This window comes from Amblyraja radiata, chromosome 3, assembly GCF_010909765.2.
Source record: "Amblyraja radiata isolate CabotCenter1 chromosome 3, sAmbRad1.1.pri, whole genome shotgun sequence".
NCBI classification, from domain to species: Eukaryota; Metazoa; Chordata; class Chondrichthyes; order Rajiformes; family Rajidae; genus Amblyraja; species Amblyraja radiata.
This window is the reverse complement of record NC_045958.1, coordinates 11,166,251-11,185,615: the sequence shown is the minus strand read 5'-3', so window position 1 is coordinate 11,185,615 and position 19,365 is coordinate 11,166,251. Positions and strand designations below refer to the sequence as shown.

Sequence of the window (19,365 nt, the reverse complement as noted above, 5' to 3'; positions counted from 1 at the left end):
CCACCTCTCCCCCTCACCCCCCTCTCAGCACCCCCCCCTCTCTCCCTCTCACTCTCACCCTCTCTCTCTCCTCCCCTCCTCCCCCACCTTTCCCCCTCACCCACCCTTCCTCTTCTCCTCCTCTCCACCCCCCTCTCCCTCTTGCCCCTCTCTCTGTGTTTCTATCTCTCTCTCTGTCTCTGCCCCTTCTCTCTCTGCCCTCACTCTCTACCCCCGCCCCCCCCCCTCTCTAGATGTGACAGCAAGTTGGGGGCTATGCGTCAGTAGGTAGGGTGGTTATGGGGTAAAAGGAGCAAATTATTAATATAATATCAAGGGGGGTAATTAGCGTGAGTGCGGGGGGGGGGGGCATAATTAGTGTGTGTGATGCTGTATGCCGCCTCCCCCCCACAACCGCACGTTGGGGGAGCAGACCCAACGGGTCTGCACTTGGTCTAGTACAATATATAAGAAGAATCCAATCCAATTATTCATAGTACAATACGAATCTGGAAACAAATAAAGTTAACTCTCAAATTAAGAACCCTATCGCTTCTCTCTCCAATAGTTAATAATCCATCATTTAAACCATCTACTATTGATAAAACGTTTACCCATTGGGAAAGAATAGGAATTAAAACGCTTGGAGATATGTATGAAATGGGAAACCTTTTATCATTTCAACAATTACCATTAAAATACAACCTGAAAAGTAATCAATATTTCAAATATCTTCAAATCCGAGATTACTTGAAAAAACACACACAAGAATATCAAACCTTAACCCCAGATCTATTAGATGAAGGAATGAACAGAAAGTGAACATCAATTAATTTAATATCATATTTGTATAATATCATTTTAAATATAGAAATACCATTGACAGAGGCAATTAGAATGGACTGGGAACAAGAATTATCTATAAAAAATTCCGAAAGTCAGATGGGAAAAATACTTGCTATATGCACATAAATGCTCGATTAATGTAACTTAATTCAATTTAAAATTTTACATAGATTATATTACTCGAAAACTAAACTGAATAAAATGTTTCCTAATATTTCCCCCATCTGTGATAAATGTTTATCTCAAAATGCTACTATAGTACACTCTTTTGTCTCTTACATAAACTTCATAAATTTTGGAATGAAATTTTTGGAATATTCACAAAATTATTTACTGATTATTTTCGGATCAATGGAAGACGGATGTAAACTGACCGTTTCAAAAATGTTTTCTTAATTATGGCTTAATAACGGCAAAAAATACAATGCTTAAATTCTGGAAAAATGCACCCACACCAACGCTCAAAATCTGGATCTCAAATATGTCGGAAATGTTACATCCTGAAGATATGAGTATCGTCCTATCAGGCAAATCAGACCAATTCTTAAAGATTTGGTCTCCCTTTATCGACTTATTACAAGCATATGGTGCAACGCAAAATTAGAAATTATCTGTTTCAGAACCGGGTGAGGGGTGGGTAAAGATAGGTATATCCCTTTCAATTCTCCTCATTTTTTATTGTACACTTCTTCTAATAAAAATATATTTTTTAAAACATTCTATAAGAGCATAAATAATTCATATGTTATTTTTTGCTTTCATTACTATGATATATTGCCACTTCGTGGTCTTTTAAGAAAGGTGAAAATTTGAGAGTTTTGAAAGATGTTCTGAATATAAAAGCTTAAAGTCTGTTATTTTTCTCGTAAAGACTGAGGAGTTTGATTCTTGAATTGTTAGCATAATGATCCCAAAATGCAATATACTTAGTGAAATCTTTTTTGAAAATAATCTACCAATTCAAATAAATTTGTTAATTCCACTTCAAAGTTCAAAGTTAATATTTTCTGTTTTCTTCTCCAGGATTGGTTGAAAGAACAAATTTATTCTCAGGATATTTCACATGGATTTGGGACGTCACAGAATCCCAAGCAATTTATTTTGAATGGGTTTCATCAACCTTTGATGTTTAACCCTATGCATGTTTTCAACCACATTGGCTCTACTAACTTTAACCAGGTAAATACAAATACAAGACCTGTTGGAAGGAAATATACGCAAGGTTTATTGATTTGTTGTTAATTATTTATCAATGACTTTCTTTATAGAAATAAAACATGATTTTCTTGTCAAATATCACAAATTTAATTGCATTTTATGAAGGATGACCAGGGCAAGGCCATAAACATTGTCTACATCGACTTCAGCAAGGCGTTTGATAAGATTCCACAAGGCAGGCTGCTTTGGAAAGTTAGATTGAATGGGATTCCAGGAGAGTTAGCTGCCTGATATGGAATTGGCTTCATGGAAGGATGCAGAGAGTGGCAGTGGAAGTTTGTTTTTTCGACTGGAGACTCATGGTGACTCATGGTATACCTCAGGGATTCATGCTGAGCCCATTGCTGTTTGTGGTTTATATCAATGATTTTGATGAGAATGTACAAAGCATGACACGATGGTGACGGTGGTATCTAGGCAGTGCAAATAATTATCATAAATGACATGATGAGCTGAGCAAGTAGGCTGAGGAATAGCAAATGAACTTTAATGAAGATAAATGTGAGGTGTTACATTTTGGGAAGTCAAACCAAGTCACGACTTTTACGATGAACTATAGGGCCATGTAAAGTGTTATAGAGCAGAGAGATTGAGAAGTACAGGTTCAGAGTTTCCTGGAAGTAGCATCACAGGTGATAGGATGGTAAAGAAGGCTTTTGCTACATCAAAGTCAAAGTCAATTTTATTCGTCACATGCACCCGAAGGTGTAGTGACATGAATTTGCCAGCAGCGATACACTTAGAAAGAACACAGAATGCACAATAAGATTTAACACAAACATCTACCACAGCACTAGGGTGTAAGGCAACAAAGTTCAGTCAGTCCTCCTCCTTTGTTCATCCGTGGTCGGGGCCATGAACCCTCCGTAGTCGACGCTACGGATGGCCCGATGTACAGGTCCTCTCGACGGGATGATCAAAACTACAACTTCGGGACGGACGTACATTCCGCAGCTTGGAGGTGCTGAATCGGCTGCTTCCTACCGGATCGATGTTATAGGCCGCAGGCTGGCGGTCGGAACTCTTCTCCGGAGATCCCCGGCAAGGGATCACAGACTCCGCAATGGAAAGTCCACGCCGCGCCCATGGCTAGAAGCTCCGCAGGCCAGCATCGGTGCACTCATCTCTGGCGACCCCCGGCAAGGGTTCGCCCGCTCCGCGATGGAAAAGTCCACGCTGCGTCTGCTGCTGATGCTCCGGGCCCGACTCCAGGAAAGGCCACTCCAATCCCTGCTGTTAGGCCGCGAGGGAGGCGACATGGAAAAAAAAGCCTCTCCGTAGAGGAGGCGACCGAAAGCGGTTCCCCTCTTTCCCCCACCCACCACCCCCCACACAAGACATACCGAGAGACAACTAAACTTACATTAAGACACACCAAAAAAGTCGAAATAACTAACATGCTGCTGGCAGGGCAGCCGACTCGCAGCGCCCCCACCGACCAACATTGGCTTTCATCAGTCAGGGTATGGAATATTAAATTGGAATGTTCTGTTGCAGATGCACAAGAATCGATGAGGCCACTTTTACAGTATTATGTTCAGTTTTTGTCATCCTTGTATAGGAAGGATGTCATTAAACTGGAAAGAATGCAGAAAAGATTTACAAAGATGTTGCCAGGACTGGAGAGCCTGTGTATAAGGAGATATTGGGCAGACAATGACTTTATTTGTTGGAGAGCAGGAGCCTGACATGTGATCTTAGAGAGATGTATCAAATCATGAGGGGAATATATAGAGGGAATGCCCAGAGTCTTTTACTCAGGGTAGAGCAAGCAAGAACCAGAAGACCTTGACTTAAGGTGAAAGATTTAATAGGAACCCGAAGGACAACTTTTGCACAGCACAGTGGTACAGTGGTAGAGTTGCTGCCTCACAGCAGCAGGGTATAGGTTATATCCTGACCTTGGGTGCTGTATGTGTGGAGTTTGCACGTTTCCCCGTAACTGCGTGGGTTTCCTCCAGGGTGCTCCGGTTTCCTCCCACATCTCAAAGACTGGCAGGTGTGTAAGTTAATTGGTGTCTGCAAATTGTCCCCAGTGTGTAAGGAGTGGATGTAAAAGTTGGATAACATTTCACAGGAGAGGTTGAGTTAGGTATAGGTGGAATCCCCATCCATCCTAAACATGCTTGAGGTAAAGGATTTTTCACACCAGAAAGATCCTCAGTGTTGGTTACTTATGACCTTGACATTGGATGAACCTAGAACATGGGTCAGCTAACGAGGAAAGTAATATGCACTGGGGTTTCACACCAAAGATTATTTGAAAATCTTTGTCAATGGATATAATCAACATCAGCACTGTGGGAATCTCTGAGAAACCTATATTTGTCTTCAAAAGCTTGATCACCAAACAGGTATTGGCACAACATTTCCTGTTTTTCCTCTTTCTCCATCGGCTAGCAAATGACCAAAATTGGTGTGCTCACACCTTCTTCACTAATGAGACAGGGCCAAATATTTCCAGGGACCAATACATTTTAGCATTCTGATCTGATTGCAAATCTTGTTAAGAAGGCCATTGGGGCAAATTTGTTTATCCAACACTCATATGGGAGATTTCATGCTTAAATCCATGATTAAATGGCTACAACATTTTTGCATAAATTGTTTAATGCCCATTCCCTTTGAGTGTGTCTTCCATCCAGACATAAATATCAGTTAATTGCACATAAATATTGGTGTTCTTGAGTTCACCCTTAACAGTCTGTTTTGTTTCAATAATTTTAAAATATATCAACAAACATTCTTGTATAACTTTAATGGTCTATTAAAAATATTTCATTCAGAATCTGCCCATAAAAAAAAGTGGCACTGTTGCATGAAAAAGCAGGAACAATGCAAATTGGTTTGGCTGATTAACTAATGGTCACAGCACCAAATAAATTCATAAACTATTATCATCTTATGAAATAAAAGCTTCTTCTGCGCACATGATTGATATCTCCTGTCTCAGCTTTTGTTCAGGACAACCCTACTTCTTATTCAGTCTATCACAGCTGGGGCTGTAATTTACTGATCATATTAACTCTGATTAATAACTAACAGTCCTTTATTTTCATTTATCAACAGTCAACTATAACTGAATGGAATTGGGATTGGTCAAAAGTACTGCGTAGTACTCTGGGACTGAGTCAGTTGACCTTCAGGACGTTGCTAGCAAACAGGTAAGAGCTTCTTTTCGGAGCTGGCTGTCATGTTAAGTGATTATTATTTTATTCCACATCCTCATTTGGCATTTTTCCAAGAAGTAAATGTTTGTGTGATTTTTGCAGCAGCACTATGTCATAAATCTGATCATCAAAACATAATACAGCAACATAAAGTTCACTGAGTTATGCATTTGTGCTCTTTTTTTTCCTGAGGATATCAATTCCTGTTTTATTTAGGTAATTGTTGGAATGCTTACAATTTAACATTTTTCTTGGTTACATGTCCAACGTTTTATTTTTTCTCCTTGTTCCTTATTTCATACCAAAGTAAACATAATTCATACCAAAGTAAACATATTGGGGATTGGGTGCTGACATGGACAGAAAATTGGTTGGCAGACAGGAAACAAACAGTATGGATTAACGGGACCCTTTCAGAATGGCAGGCAGTGACTAATGGGGTACTGCAAGGCTCGGTGCTGGGCCGGCAGCTATTTACAATATACATTAATGATTTAGACGAAGGGATGAAAAGTAACATTAGCAAATTTGCAGATGACACAAAGCTGGGTGGCAGTGTGAACTGTGAAGAGGATGCTATATGGATGCAGGGTGACTTGGACAGGTTGGTTGAGTGGGCAGATGCATGGCAGGTGCAGTTTAATGTGGGTAAGTGTGAGGTTATCAACTTTGGTGGCAAAAACAGGAAGGCAGATTATTATCTAAAATGGATTCAAGTTGGGAAAAGGGGAAGCACAATGAGATCTGGGGGTCCTTGTTCATAATCAATGAAAGTAAGCATGCAGGTACAGCAGGGAGTGAAGAAAGCAAATGGCATGTTGGCCTTCATAACAAGAGTAGTTGAGTATAGGAGCAAAGAGGTCCTTCTGTAGTTGTTCAGTGCCCTAGTGAGACCACACCTGGGGTATTGTGTGCAGTTTTGGTCTCCCAATTTGAGGAAGGACATTCTTGCTATTGAGAGAGTGCAGCGTAGGTTCACCAGGTTAATTGCCGGGATGGACTGTCATATGTTGATAGAATGGAGCAGCGGGGCTTGTATACTCTGGAATTTAGCAGGATGAGAGGGCATCTTATTGAAACATATAAGATTATTAAGGTTTGGACACACTAGAGGCAGGAAACATGTTCCCATTGGTGGGGGACTCCAGAACCATGGGCCACAGTTTAAGAATAAGGGGCAAGGCATTTAGAACGGAGATGAGGAAAAACCTTTTCACACAGAGAGTTATGAGTGTCGAATTCTCTGCCTCAGAGGGCGGTGGAGGCCGGTTCTCTGGATACTTTCAAGAGAGCGCTAGATAGGGCTCTTAAAGATAGCGTAGTCGAGGAACATGGGGAGAAGGCAGGAATGGGGTACTGATTGTGGATGATCTGCCATGATCACATTGAATGGCGGTGCTGGCTCGAAGGGCAGAATGGCCTACTCCTGCATCTATTGTCTATTGTTAATAACTTGAATATGAGCATACATGTTCAATGTTCTTCTTTTCCATTTACTGGAAATCATTGTTGTCCATTTTGTTGGAGGCTATGATTTTATTGACAATGTGATATTCTTTTCATATCTTAGATTGTACAATATGTAATGCACTGCATCAAATGGTAAACAAATTTGGTCTAAATCTGCTGCAAAATATATTTGTTTGTCAATTTGTTATTACAGCACCACTATATTCGATAAAATTCATGAAGTTTTATTTTCTTTCTACCTAATATTAGTGCAAATCCTGGTGGAAATTTGGTAATGATAGGGTTTGAGTTTCTCCTCCTGATATAGGAGTGTTGGACATTCTATATTCTATTTTGTATCTCTTCAACAATTTATAAGGAACATTATATTGTTTTACTAGTGAGATGGAAGAAACTTTCTTAAGATTATGTGGAGGAAGTGGACAATAAAACCACAATGGTGTGATGAATATTTTTAATTTATGTTAAATGTTGCATTAAATCCTTAAAGTAAAAATATCATACTCTTGTCCCAAAGATCATGAAATATTGTAGGTGCAACAGATGGGAAAGTCTCAATGAATTCTTGTGAATTTTCACAGAGTGACAAATCAGAAGCTGTAAATAATAAATATGACCAAAGGAACTATAATCCCTTGTGGTTATTGTCATCTAAACAACTAACTCCATTTGCTGACTTTGGGAACTATCGAGTGCCTACAAGACGTGTCTTAAACTTTGATGGAATGAAGACGAACAATCTGCATTGGGCTTTGAATTATTGGCTTAGCTCTTGAACAAGCATGTAAGATTTGTTATATTACTCTGGAAATTCTTCTAGGTGCATATCAAATCATGCAAACTTTTGCAATTATCTTACAGCAGCATAAAGTCTGTTGTCATATTTACCAGGATAACCTAAGCATAATGGTCTGAGATATTGTGATTTTAGAAGTTTGGTTTCCATAATGTCAAAAAAAAAAGTGTTAAGTTTAAAGTTCTTGTTCTTTTTTGTCCATGTGCTTTTTTTAAATCATTCTGGTAGATAATCAACCAATTTTCACTCGAGTCAATTTTTGAATGAATGAATGAATAGTTTATTTCGTCATACATTAAAAAGAACAAAACTTTACAATCTGTGTGAAAATGAACCAACACTTGTATCCATTTCACACAACGTTCACATAATCAATGACCGAAAAAGGAATAGGCTGAAGCCACAAAGCTTATTTTTGCCTTTCCTTTTAAGGCTGTAGTCCTGCACTGTCTTCTAATATGGAGTAAATTGTTAAGGGCCTGTCCCACTTACGTGTCCTTTGCATGCAAATTACGCGACCTTTCAGGTCTCCCCTCAACCTCCATAGCTCCAGAGAAACCATTCAATTTTGTACAACCATTCTTGTTAGCTAATGCTCTCTAATCCAGGCAACATTCTGGTAAACCACCTTCGCACCCTCTCCAAAGCCTCCACATTCTTCAGTCTGAAGAAGGGTCTCGACCCGAAACGTCACTTATTCCTTCGCTCCATAGATGCTGCCTCACCTGCTGAGGTTCTCCAGCATTTTTGTCTACCTTCGATTTTTCCAGCATCTGGCGTTCTTTCTTAAACATTCTTCCTGTAATGGGGCAAACAGACTACACACAATTATCCAAACATGGCCTTACCAAAGTTTTCTAAAACTGCAACATGACTTCCTGCTCGTATACTCAATGTATAGAATAATGAAGGCAAGTATATCATGCACCCTTACCATTATGAATACTCGTGTTGCCAATTTCAGGGAGCCCAGATCCCTCTGTCAAGCGTCTTGCCATTAACTATATTCGAGCTCCCAATTGGAACACTTCACACTTGCTTGGATTAAACGCCATCTGTCATTTCATTGTCCACATGATATAAATTCTGCTGAAATCCTTTGGCAGCAATTTACTAACCACCCATCTACATTTATGTCCAAGTTATTTATAAATATCACAAACAACAGAGATCCCAGCAAACACTCTGGTCCGCTAATCCCCAGATAGAATATCACCCTTCTATCACTAACCCTCTGTTTTATATGGGTAAGGTTGTTGTGGATCCAAATTACTTAGTCATCGTGATCCTTAATCTTATGGATTAGCATATCATGTGACTTCCCACATGCCTTACTTCTTCTTCTTCTTCTTCTTGCATTTGAGGCAGCAGAAGTCTGCAGCAGGGGTGATACCATCCGGTTCGACATCCGTTGGCGCCAAGCACATGCCTTACTAAAACCAGGAAGAGTAAAAAGGCAAATGATATGTTGTCGTATGTTGAAAAGACTCGAATACAGGAGTAAAGAAGTGTTGTTGTGATTGTATGGGCCACAGTGAGAATTGTGTTCAATGTAGGTCCCTTATCTAAGAAGGACCTGCTATTGAGGAAATTTACTAGATTGGTTTCCGAGCTGGTAGGTTTGCCCCGTGAGGAGTGATTGAGTGGATTGAGACTGTAATTCAGAGTTTAGAAGAATAAGAGGGGATTTCATTAAAAACATGTAACATTTCTCAAGGGCTTAACAGGCTCGATGCAGAGAGAATAATTCCCCGGGTTGATTCCCCTAGGACCAATTTCAGAATAAGGGATAGGCCATTTAGAATTGCAATGACGAGAAATTATTTAATTGAGAAAGTAGTACCTCTAGAATTCTCTTTCCAAGAAGGCTGTGAGGGAGCAGATAATGTATTCATTCAGGACAGTGATACATACATTCCTGGATATTAAAGGAATTAAAAGAAATGGGAGAGTGCTGGAAAATAGCAAGTGAGATGCATGGGCATTTATAGGAAATATGCCTTATTGACAATGCTTTTTATTCTGAAATTTAAAAATTTCAGAATGCTAAAATAATTATCTAATTTAAGATATTGCATATTCACATACAGTTTGTGTATATTTGCAAGTTTGCCATTTTAGCAGCTTAAATAAAGGGGAAACATTTCCTCTGAAAATTGTATTCACTTTCTGAAGAACATTTGAAAATTAAAAGAGTTTCAATGAAACATCCTGTCTTATTTAAGAAAAGTTGTCCAGATAACTACATACATTTTTAATTTGGCACTTTATGGACTGTCATTGATACATTGATATTTTTTATTCCGCTTTAAAGTGACGTTGTGACAAAACTGGTGTCATATTCCTTGAACAAATCTTTTGTCTACTTTCGCCTGTTATTTGGCTTGCTGAGTGAACATATTGAATTTTCTTTAGCTTTAAAAAGGTTTGTATCTTTTTGTGGAAGATTCTGTGGTATCATTGGAGTGAAAGGGAATAATCACTGATCCCACAAAGGCCATGGCCCTCCTTCAGATGGTTGTGATGAGTTGAAAGACTCATTAATCAAAACCAAAGTCACAGGTGTGATGGCTTTCCTAGAACCTGCCAACAGACTGTGAAAGTCACATCCAACACACTGAACTGTCAATGAGGCAGGCTATAAAATGTTATAACTGAGATCCCATCAACATAAAATGAAATAATATTCACTTTAGAAGTGCGAGACCTTGATTTATTTAAATTGGTACACATCAAGATTAAGGATGCTCTCTATTTGAACTAATTAAAAGGGCGCCACATAATTCTAAGACTGAAATTTCATCTCGGATGATTAAGAGGTTGGTTTAATAGCCTATGACAGTAACATATCACCTCACTAAATGGTAAACGGCCAGCTAGTTGTTTAGAGAATGCTGTTTAGAAAAGTTGAATTGTGTTTCATTCATTAGTCCCATTCTTCATATTGACCGTTTAGCATGATTTACTTTCAAGGTTGTATAGGGAACATTTTGTTGGGAAAGAACGAAGTTTACTTGGTGTGAGTATACATTGTATTTAACAAATAAGGTATTGTGTATTATATTGGCTAATGACTGGGAAAAAGCACTAAATAGGAAAAGTGTAAATATGGCTAGGCATTTTGAATATCAGTTTTGATCACAAACCACATGTGAACATAGCCACTCCTGGAGTATTGTGTGCTATCTGATCCCCACACTATAGGAAGTATGTGAACGTGCTGGATAGAATGTAGAGCAGATTCACCAGGATATTCACAAAAAGCTGAACTCAGAGGTACAGACAGCATCTCTGGAGAGAAGGAATGGTTGACGTTCGGGTCGAGACTCTTCTTCAGACTTGTCTGGTTTGGAGCATTCCGTTATAAGAAGAGTGTGGATAGACTTGGTTTGTTTTCCGCTGGAGCAGAGAAGACTAAGGGGTTGACCTGATATAGGTATATAAAATTATGAGGGAAATAAATAGGATAAGAGTAAGAATCTTTTTCTAAGACAAGATGACATAGGATTTTCGGTGAGGTAGGGGAACCGAGGGTGGTTGCTGTCTGAAACGTGGCCTGAAGAGGTGGTGAGCAGAAGCTTTCATGATTGCTGAGAAATATCTAGATAAATACTTGAATGCATGGAAGGCTTAGACCTAATGCAATTAAATGGGATTAATGTAGATACATTATGTAGATACAATAACTCATTGTGGTCCAAAGGCCTGTTTCTGTTATGTATCCCTCATTGGTTAAGAGTGATGCCTGAAAATAATATCAATAAAGAAGTATGTCAATGATATAAAATCTGGCAGTGTGGTTGGTAGAGCAAGACATTTCTAGACTACGAGTACGGTATATAGCAATAGACTGGTTCAGTTGGCACCAATGTGACAAATGGAAATCTTTCGACAAATTGGATGATATTAAGAAGTGTGGACTGACTTACTGGAATGCATACCCCCGATCTCTGAGGCAGCAGGATAGGTAGATATGGTAGACAAAAAGGCAAACAGGCAAACAAGGAACTGCAGATGCTGGTTTTACCAAGGAAGACACAAAATGCTGGAATAACTCAGCAGGTCAGGCAGTATACCTGGAGAACAAGGAAAGATGAGGTTTCGTGTGGAACCATCTTCAGGACGTTTTTAAACAAAACACTTGCTTTATTGCCAGTAGCATAACGTGCATAAGGAAGGAGATCCTTCTAGCATTGTATAACTTGACAATTGCAGGCTTATGAGGATGCGTCAGTGCAAGATTGCATAGGGTTAAGAAACCTACTTGGCCGAAATAAAGCAGAAGATGCTGGAAATAAGATAGAATCGTAAATCATATGAACATAATCATATAATCATAACTAAAAATGCGAGGCAGTATCTTAAGAGAGAAATGGAATTAACATTTCAGATCAATGACCTTTCAACATATCAGATGAAAAGCTAATTATCTGAAAATGTTTACTCTTACATTCTCCACACTGCTTCTCAAATTGCTGAATATTTCCAGCATTTTCTGTTTTTTTCAAATTTTCAGCATCTACAGCAGCGTTTCTCAACCTTTTACTCTTGCAGAACCCTTGAAATAATTTCATATCTCAGGGAATCCCTGAGTTGGCGGGTTGCCGGGCCCACCGCCATTTGAGATCGCCATTTTGACTTGCGTCACAACGGCGATCTCTGGCGTCACAACGGGGACCCGTCAGCCGCGCCTGCACAGTTGGGGGGAGGATTGCCCTGGCCGGGATCGCCATTTTAATTTCCAGCGATGTGTATAGGTGAGTGCTACTGGGGGAATATTGCGTTGGGGGAGGGGGACCCAACGGGTCCACGCTTGGTCTAGTTCAGGGGTGTCAACTCATTTTAGGTCATGGGCCGGATTGGGCAAAATGCAACTTCATGCGGGCCGGATCACTTGTGCATGTGCGAACGCACGCTCGCATGCTCCCACAGCTTCCGTTGCCTTTGTTTTTCAACCTGCTCTCATGTGTCTCAGTCTCTGCTATAACTACAAGTGTTTCACTTTACGAATTTGTTTCTTATGAAGAAGATTGCCTAGCAAGCAGTACTTTTATGATTGGTATTAACTTACAGTCGAAGGCTACAAGAAAGTTGTGATGAGAGAGAGAAAAAAACAATGCTATTTTGGCTAAGATTGTTTTGGGAGCCACAACCCTTTCCATTAATAAACCATTTGAAGTCGAACATTAGTAGACACAAATGTAGACCCTAACAAAACAAATTGCTGTTTCGTTAGGACTACTTCTCCCGCCACCATTTTAGCACTCGTATCCCAGAGAGAACCGGGTTGTGGCCTCTCCCGGTCAGTGCGGGTTTCTGGGATGATCAGGAGAGTGGGAAGGGGCCTAGAACAGAGACGCTTTGCAGTCGGCTGAGCTTTCCTCCTCCGCCATGCTGCTCCATGCATTGTAAAGAGAAAAGTTTCCATCGTGCAGCCCGCACCGCTACAATGTTGTTTTTTTGCCTCACAGCATTCGAATCCAGAAACCCAGGCCGCCCCGCACCTCGCGACCTATCCCTGCTCAGCGCCCGTCCCCTCCCTCATTGGCCACAGCTGACTGCCCAGAGGGCTGTCCCTTCTCCTATTGGGCCAGCCCATTTGTATGGCTCTCGCCGTGTTCGGACCCGTTTGCCCCCCCGGAGCGGCAATCAGCGTTCGATTGGTCGAGTCGGGTGTCAGTCAAGCAGTCGTCACAATGCTGACAGCAATGCAGCCACGGCCTCTCACGCCATATAAGGAGTGAGCGGCTGACTTGGGAGACGGGACATGCGCCACGAGCAGCAGCTCAGGGGGAGCACGGAAGCCCAGCACCGGGGTCATCTGCTGCCCGATCCGGCACCGGGGACAGCTGCAGCCCACTCTGGCATTGGGGGAAATCATCCCGCGGGTTGGATTGTACCCGCGGGTCGGATTGCACCTGTGGATTGCATCCCGCGGGCTGTAGTTTGACACTAGACTAGTTTACATTATTTCTCTCGGAACCCCTAGCGACCTCTCGCGAACCCTAGGTTCCGGGGAACCCGGTTGAGAAACGCTGGTCAACAGTATTTTGCTTTTGATATGCGTGGCTGGAATTGTTTCTATGCAACAAAGGAAGCCGAGGAGAGCCTTGGCAGCGTCACAGCAAATCTGTTTCATAAGGTGTTCTTCATAGCTGCAGCAGAAAATGACCATAAAATAGACAGAATCTTGTTGTGTGATTTTCTGTCCTTTAGGCCCAAGCAGCTGATTCATTTCTTCTTTTAGCACAATTGTCCCTTCACTTAATATTGTAAAAGCTCTTTGTAATTAACAACCAGGAGATTTTTTAATGGCAAGCCTCCAGGTGACTGTTCACAATGCTAAGGTCAATCCCTTTACTAAAATGACATTTTGCTCAAAATATTTTCTAAGTTTAAGCTTAAGTCCCCATCGAATGGAGGAGGGCCTGAGGGAAAGGGATTCTTCAAGAGTCAAGAGTGTTTAATTGTTATATATACTGAAACGGAACATGAAATTCTTACGAAGCAGCACAAACAGTTTTCTTGAACCTGCAGATTAATCCATTACCATAGCATGCCCTCTCCGTTGGTTCCTCATTAGAGCCCAAATACTTGGTGATAATCATCTTTGTTTATTCCAATTAAAATATAGCACTGATGAGAAAGAATGGAACAGTATATGTTAACAACTCTGCTTTGAATGCAGTGAAATTTGGTGGCATTAAACTACAGGTCTCAATGTGTTTCCAAATTGGCTTTTAATCCATGTCACATAGACAATAGCTGCTATAATGAGAAGACCACTTGCATGCTCATAATGTAGTATTATGAAATAATTAATAGCAAAGGAACCATGAGGAGGTGGCGACCATATTATTATAACATTTAACCTGCAATTTGAGAGGTGAAATAGGATGTGTCGGTATTACAGCTGAGCAAAGGGGACTACAGATGCGTAAGGGAGGAGCTGGCAAAGTTGACTGGAAAGGGATCCTAGCAGGAATGACGGTGGAACAGCAATGGCAGGAATTTCTGGGAATAATTCAGAAGATGCAGAATCTTTTCACTCCAAAGAGGAAGAAAGATTCTAGGGGGAGAATGAGGCACCGTGGCTGACGAGGGAAGTCATAACAGCAATAATAGTATGAAGTAATAATAGCGTAAAAATAAAAGCGAAGCCATGTAACATTGTAAAGATTAGTGGGAAGCTAGAGGATTGGACAGCTTTTAATAATCAACAGAAGTAACTAAAAGGCATTACGGAGAGAAAAGATGAAATATAAAGGTAAGCTAGCCAATAATATAAAAGGGGATAGCAAGAGTTTCTTCAGATATATAAAGAGTAAGAAAGAGGCAGAGTGGACGTTACACTGCAGGAAAATGAATGCTAGAGAAGTGATAATGGGGAATAAAGGAAATGGCAGAGGAATTGAATAACTTTTCACAGTAGAAGACACCAGCAATGAGTCTGGAGGTGAAGGTTAGTGTAGTTGCTACTAAGGGCTATTCCAAAGACGTACAGGTTTATAGTTAATTGGCTTGGTATAAGTGTAAATTGTCCCTAGTGCGTGTTAATGTGCGGGGATTGTTGGTCGGCGCACTAGGGACCATTTACACTTATACACATTACTTATATGCTAATTAGTGAAAAGGCAACTTGCAAATGTAAAAAGTAATGAGGTGAACAAAGATAGGATGCGGCCCTCCTTAACATGGGCGAGAACCAGTGTAGTCAAGGTGACCATTTTGTCAATCAGGCAGAAGATGTAAACATTTGAAACCATGTACCACCAGATTCAGAAACTGCCTTTTCACAGCTGTTAACGGACTATTGAATACTGTGGTCATTCAATATGAGCCAGGCTCATTTCCCAACATCAGATCCAGCTTGTTCCTTTCTTGGGTGGACTATGCACATAGTTTTCAGAAACACACTTGGATACACCTCACAAATTCCGCTCTGTTTTAGCCTTTGGCACTGAACAAGTCCCAGTCAATATTGGGAAAATTAATATCACCTCCTAAGACAAGCTTGTTACTTTGAAATCTTTCGGTAATCTGTCTACATATATGTTCTTCTATCTCTTGTTTGGGTGTTGGCTATTGGAGGTGAGTGGGGATATTAGAGTGCTTACACATTTCTAAGCTCCTCCCATTCCCCCTCAGCATACAAACTATCCAGTATCTCCTCTAAGGTCCGCTGTCAACTCTTCCACCTTTTTTGCCTTCCACTTGATCAGGTCTAAAACAACGAAACACCAGAACATTGAGCTACTGGTCATGTCACTCCTGCAACCACGTTTCCAAAATAGCCACATCATTGTCTCAAACATTAATCCAGGCTCTAAGTTCATCAGCTTTCTGCACAATACTCCTTGTATTGAAATAAACACGCCAGCCCATCAGCATTACCATATTCTTTCACTTCTTCCTGCATAATCCTTCCTTTGAGACCTACCATTCCTGATCTCTTGCGTTCCCATCTCTCCTTCCAATTTCTGACCTGCTACTCTGATACCCACTCACCTGCCCCTCCAGTTTAAATACTCCCAAGTAGCACTAACGAACCTCCCGTCAAGGATACTGGGCCCTTCCAGTTCAGATGCAACCCGTCCCTCTTACACAGGTCACTCTGCCCCAGAATCAATCATTCAATCAATCAATCAATCAGATTTATTCATCACATACACAATAAAGTGCAGTGAAATGAACTTGCCAGCAGCGGTACAATAAAAAAGAACACGCAATACTCAATAAAAATTTAACACAAACATCCACCACAGCATTCTTCACTGTGGTGGAAGGCACAAAGTACAGTCAGTCCTCCTCCATTGTTCTCCCATGGTCGGGCCATAAACCTCCGCAGTCGCCTCTGCAGGCGGCCGAATGGTTTAAATTTCTGAATCCCTGCCCCCTACACCAATTCCTGAGCAATGCATTCATCTGACCTATCTTCATATTTGTACACTCAGAGTGCCTGGCACCAGGAACAATCTAGAGATTACTACCGTTGAGGTCCTGTTTTTTAATCTTCTGCCTAGTTCCCTATATTGACCTTGCAGGACCTCTTTACTACCTATGTAATTTGTGCCAACATGCACAACGACTTCTGATTACAATCCTGGATCTTGGCACCAGAGAGGCAACATACCATCCTGGAGTCTCATTTGCTGCCTCAGAATTTCCTGTCTGTGGCCCCTCCTCCCTCCTCCTAACTAAGGGGTCTCCTATCACTTTGGCTCTCTCTGTTTTTTCCCTTCCCCGCTGTGTCTCAGAGCCTAGCTTGACACTACAGTCCGGACAACTCCTGCTTTTGCTGCTCGCCCTGACTGCTGCTCCTCTGCCACAACAGTTTCCAAAGGAACATACTTTCAAAACACTACAGTTATTGTTCTTTATACGCCAATTGTTGCATGGCCATGGCTTAATTGTCTCATGCCTCTTAAGTTCAATGCCCTCACTATTGGAGGGAGGTAACTTATCTACCTATTCTGCTGCCTTCAGGTATCCTTGGAAGGCGCCGACCTGTAGGGGGTATGGCTGCCTAGCCTGCAGCTGTCTGTTTTTCATTTCTTTTTTCTTATTTTTAGTTAGTTAGTGTTTGTTTTTAAGGAGTTCTAGCTTTTTCATGTGTGGGGAGGGGGGGGGGAAGGGGGAAACTAATTTTCAGGGTCCCTACCTGGTCGGAGATGCAGCTTTTCTCCGGGCTGCACTTTCGACCCGTCCTCGCGGCCTACCAGCGGGCCTGGAGCGGCATTTCCTGAGGGGACCGCCCTCGCCTGGGTCGCTGCGCCTACCAGCGGGCCTCGGTATCGGCGGCGGCTGCGGAGCTGCGCGAGGAGAGACCGAGCCGAGGGGACCGCCCGGAGTCTCGGCATCGACTGCGGCGGCGGCGGCGGCGGCGGAGCTGCGGGTCTTAGGACGGCGGTGCAGCGCTGGAGCGCCATTGCGGGGCAGGCGGTGCCTTGCCTGGGGTCGCCGCGCTGGAACTCCGGTGAGCTGGAACCGGCGTTAAAAACATCGCGGAGCTGCGGGCGGCGGCGCTGAACTTACATCGGAGCCTGGGATCTCGCGACGAGATCGCCAGTTGAGCTCCATTCGGCGCGGGCCTTGTCGGCTCCGGAAGCCACGGTCTCGAGTAGGGAGGCGGCCGTTCCAGGGTTCCCATGCCGCTGAGAGACTCTCCCGACGCCGGAACATCATCACCCGGCGGAGAACGGCCTGGAACATCGGGCCTCCGTAGAGGCAACTGTGGAGGCCTCAATAGGCCCGACTATGGGTGGAATTGGGGATGGGACTGGACTTTGTGGCCTTCCCCCATAAGGGGAACCATTTGTGGGGGGATGTTTTTTATGTTAAAGCTATTTATTATTGTTATGTTTGTATTCCTTTTTTAATGTGCTGCATTGGCAAAAAGAATTTCACTACATCTAGGTGTATGTGATAATAAATCAACGTTTGACCTTTGACCTTTGACATGTCAAAGGCCCTCTGTTCCTCGGTTCTTTAGGTAAAGTGTCCTTTTTGCAGTACATTGTATACATCCTAGCTATATTTGTCCTCCTAAATGGATCATGACATAGTCTATCTACCATTGCTCTGAGCATCATACAAACTCATTAATACGATAATCTTTTGACCAGTGTCCCACTTGAGACCACCTCACTGAATTCCACTTAAATACAAAGTATGTTTCTGAGGTGATTTTAAGGTGTGATGTTTATCCAAATGCTGCTTTGTGATGGTAAGGGAAGGGAAACACAATTGTTTCACAATTGATTGTAATCGGCTTGATTGTAATAATATACTGTCTTTCCGCTGACTGGACAGCACGCAACAAAAGCTTTTCACTGTACCTCGGTACACATGACAATAAACTAAACTAAACTAAATTTGTGGCATTTCACAATTCATACGGCACCTCATCACAAGTTGCTGGCTGATTTGTACGCTAATAATAATAACTATCCCTTTTCAAATACTGTGAGTTTATCAGCAAAATCCAGACAGTAAATATATATTGAATGCAATTTTATTTTGTTTATTCAGTCATTAGCTAATAATTTATTAGTTGGCAACAATTTTTTATTGTACAACGCTAATTACTTGATAAATCATTTATTGTGCAAAACAACTTTGAATTGTTTGGAGGATACAATAACCATTTTCTCTTTAAAATGTCAGTTCTTAATTGGCATTGTATTCTAATCAGTTATCCAGTAAGCATTTTTTAAGCTAAGAAAAATTTATGTTTATCTTTTCAGCAATTAATGTACTACTCTATGTTGACAATAAAGAACAGTAATGAGCAGAGCAATAGAATAAGACTTTAATCTAAAATTTGAAATCCAGATAGGTACAGTATGCTGTTTTCAATCTGGCTGGCACAATTGCTTTTCCTAAAGTCTAAGAGGGAAAAGGTAAAAAAATCTAGTACCAGAGTTTAAAATTTAAATCAATTACAGTCCTCAATATTCTAGACCTTCCATACACCTCATACATAGTGTCATACAATTTTGGCACATAGGCCTTCATCATTTAGAGTATTGAGTGTAGAATTTGAGATCTCTCCAGAGAAGCTGCCTGTCCCACTGAGGTACTCCAGCATTTTCAAGTCAAGTCAAGTCAAGTTTATTTGTCACATACGCATACGATGTGCAGTGAAATGAAAAGTGGCAATGCTTGCGGATTGTGCAAAAAAACTACAAAACAGAATGGAACAGAATCAGCAATTACATATTTGTGGCAGAGAAAAAAAAAGAAAAACAGCAATTTAAAAAAAGACACCACACATCAGTAATTTTGGTACAGTAAGTTAGTCCCTGGTGAGATAGAGTTACAGTCCTAAGGCCTCTGGGAAGAAACTCTTTCCCTCATCCTCTCCGTTTTCACAGCATGGCAAAC

General features: G+C 41.4%; 1 protein-coding gene across 3 annotated transcripts in view; it reads left to right on the top strand.

Moving 5' to 3' along the window:
* Window positions 1-19,365, top strand: part of kiaa0825 (KIAA0825 ortholog) — a 309,772-nt gene that overhangs the window by 150,282 nt on the left and 140,125 nt on the right. For all 3 annotated transcript variants that reach the window (XM_033017288.1, XM_033017289.1, XM_033017287.1), the window contains exons 18-19: window positions 1,849-2,004; window positions 5,113-5,207. In XM_033017288.1, coding sequence (XP_032873179.1) covers window positions 1,849-2,004; window positions 5,113-5,207 — 251 coding nt within the window. The remainder of the gene's footprint in view (window positions 1-1,848; window positions 2,005-5,112; window positions 5,208-19,365) is intronic.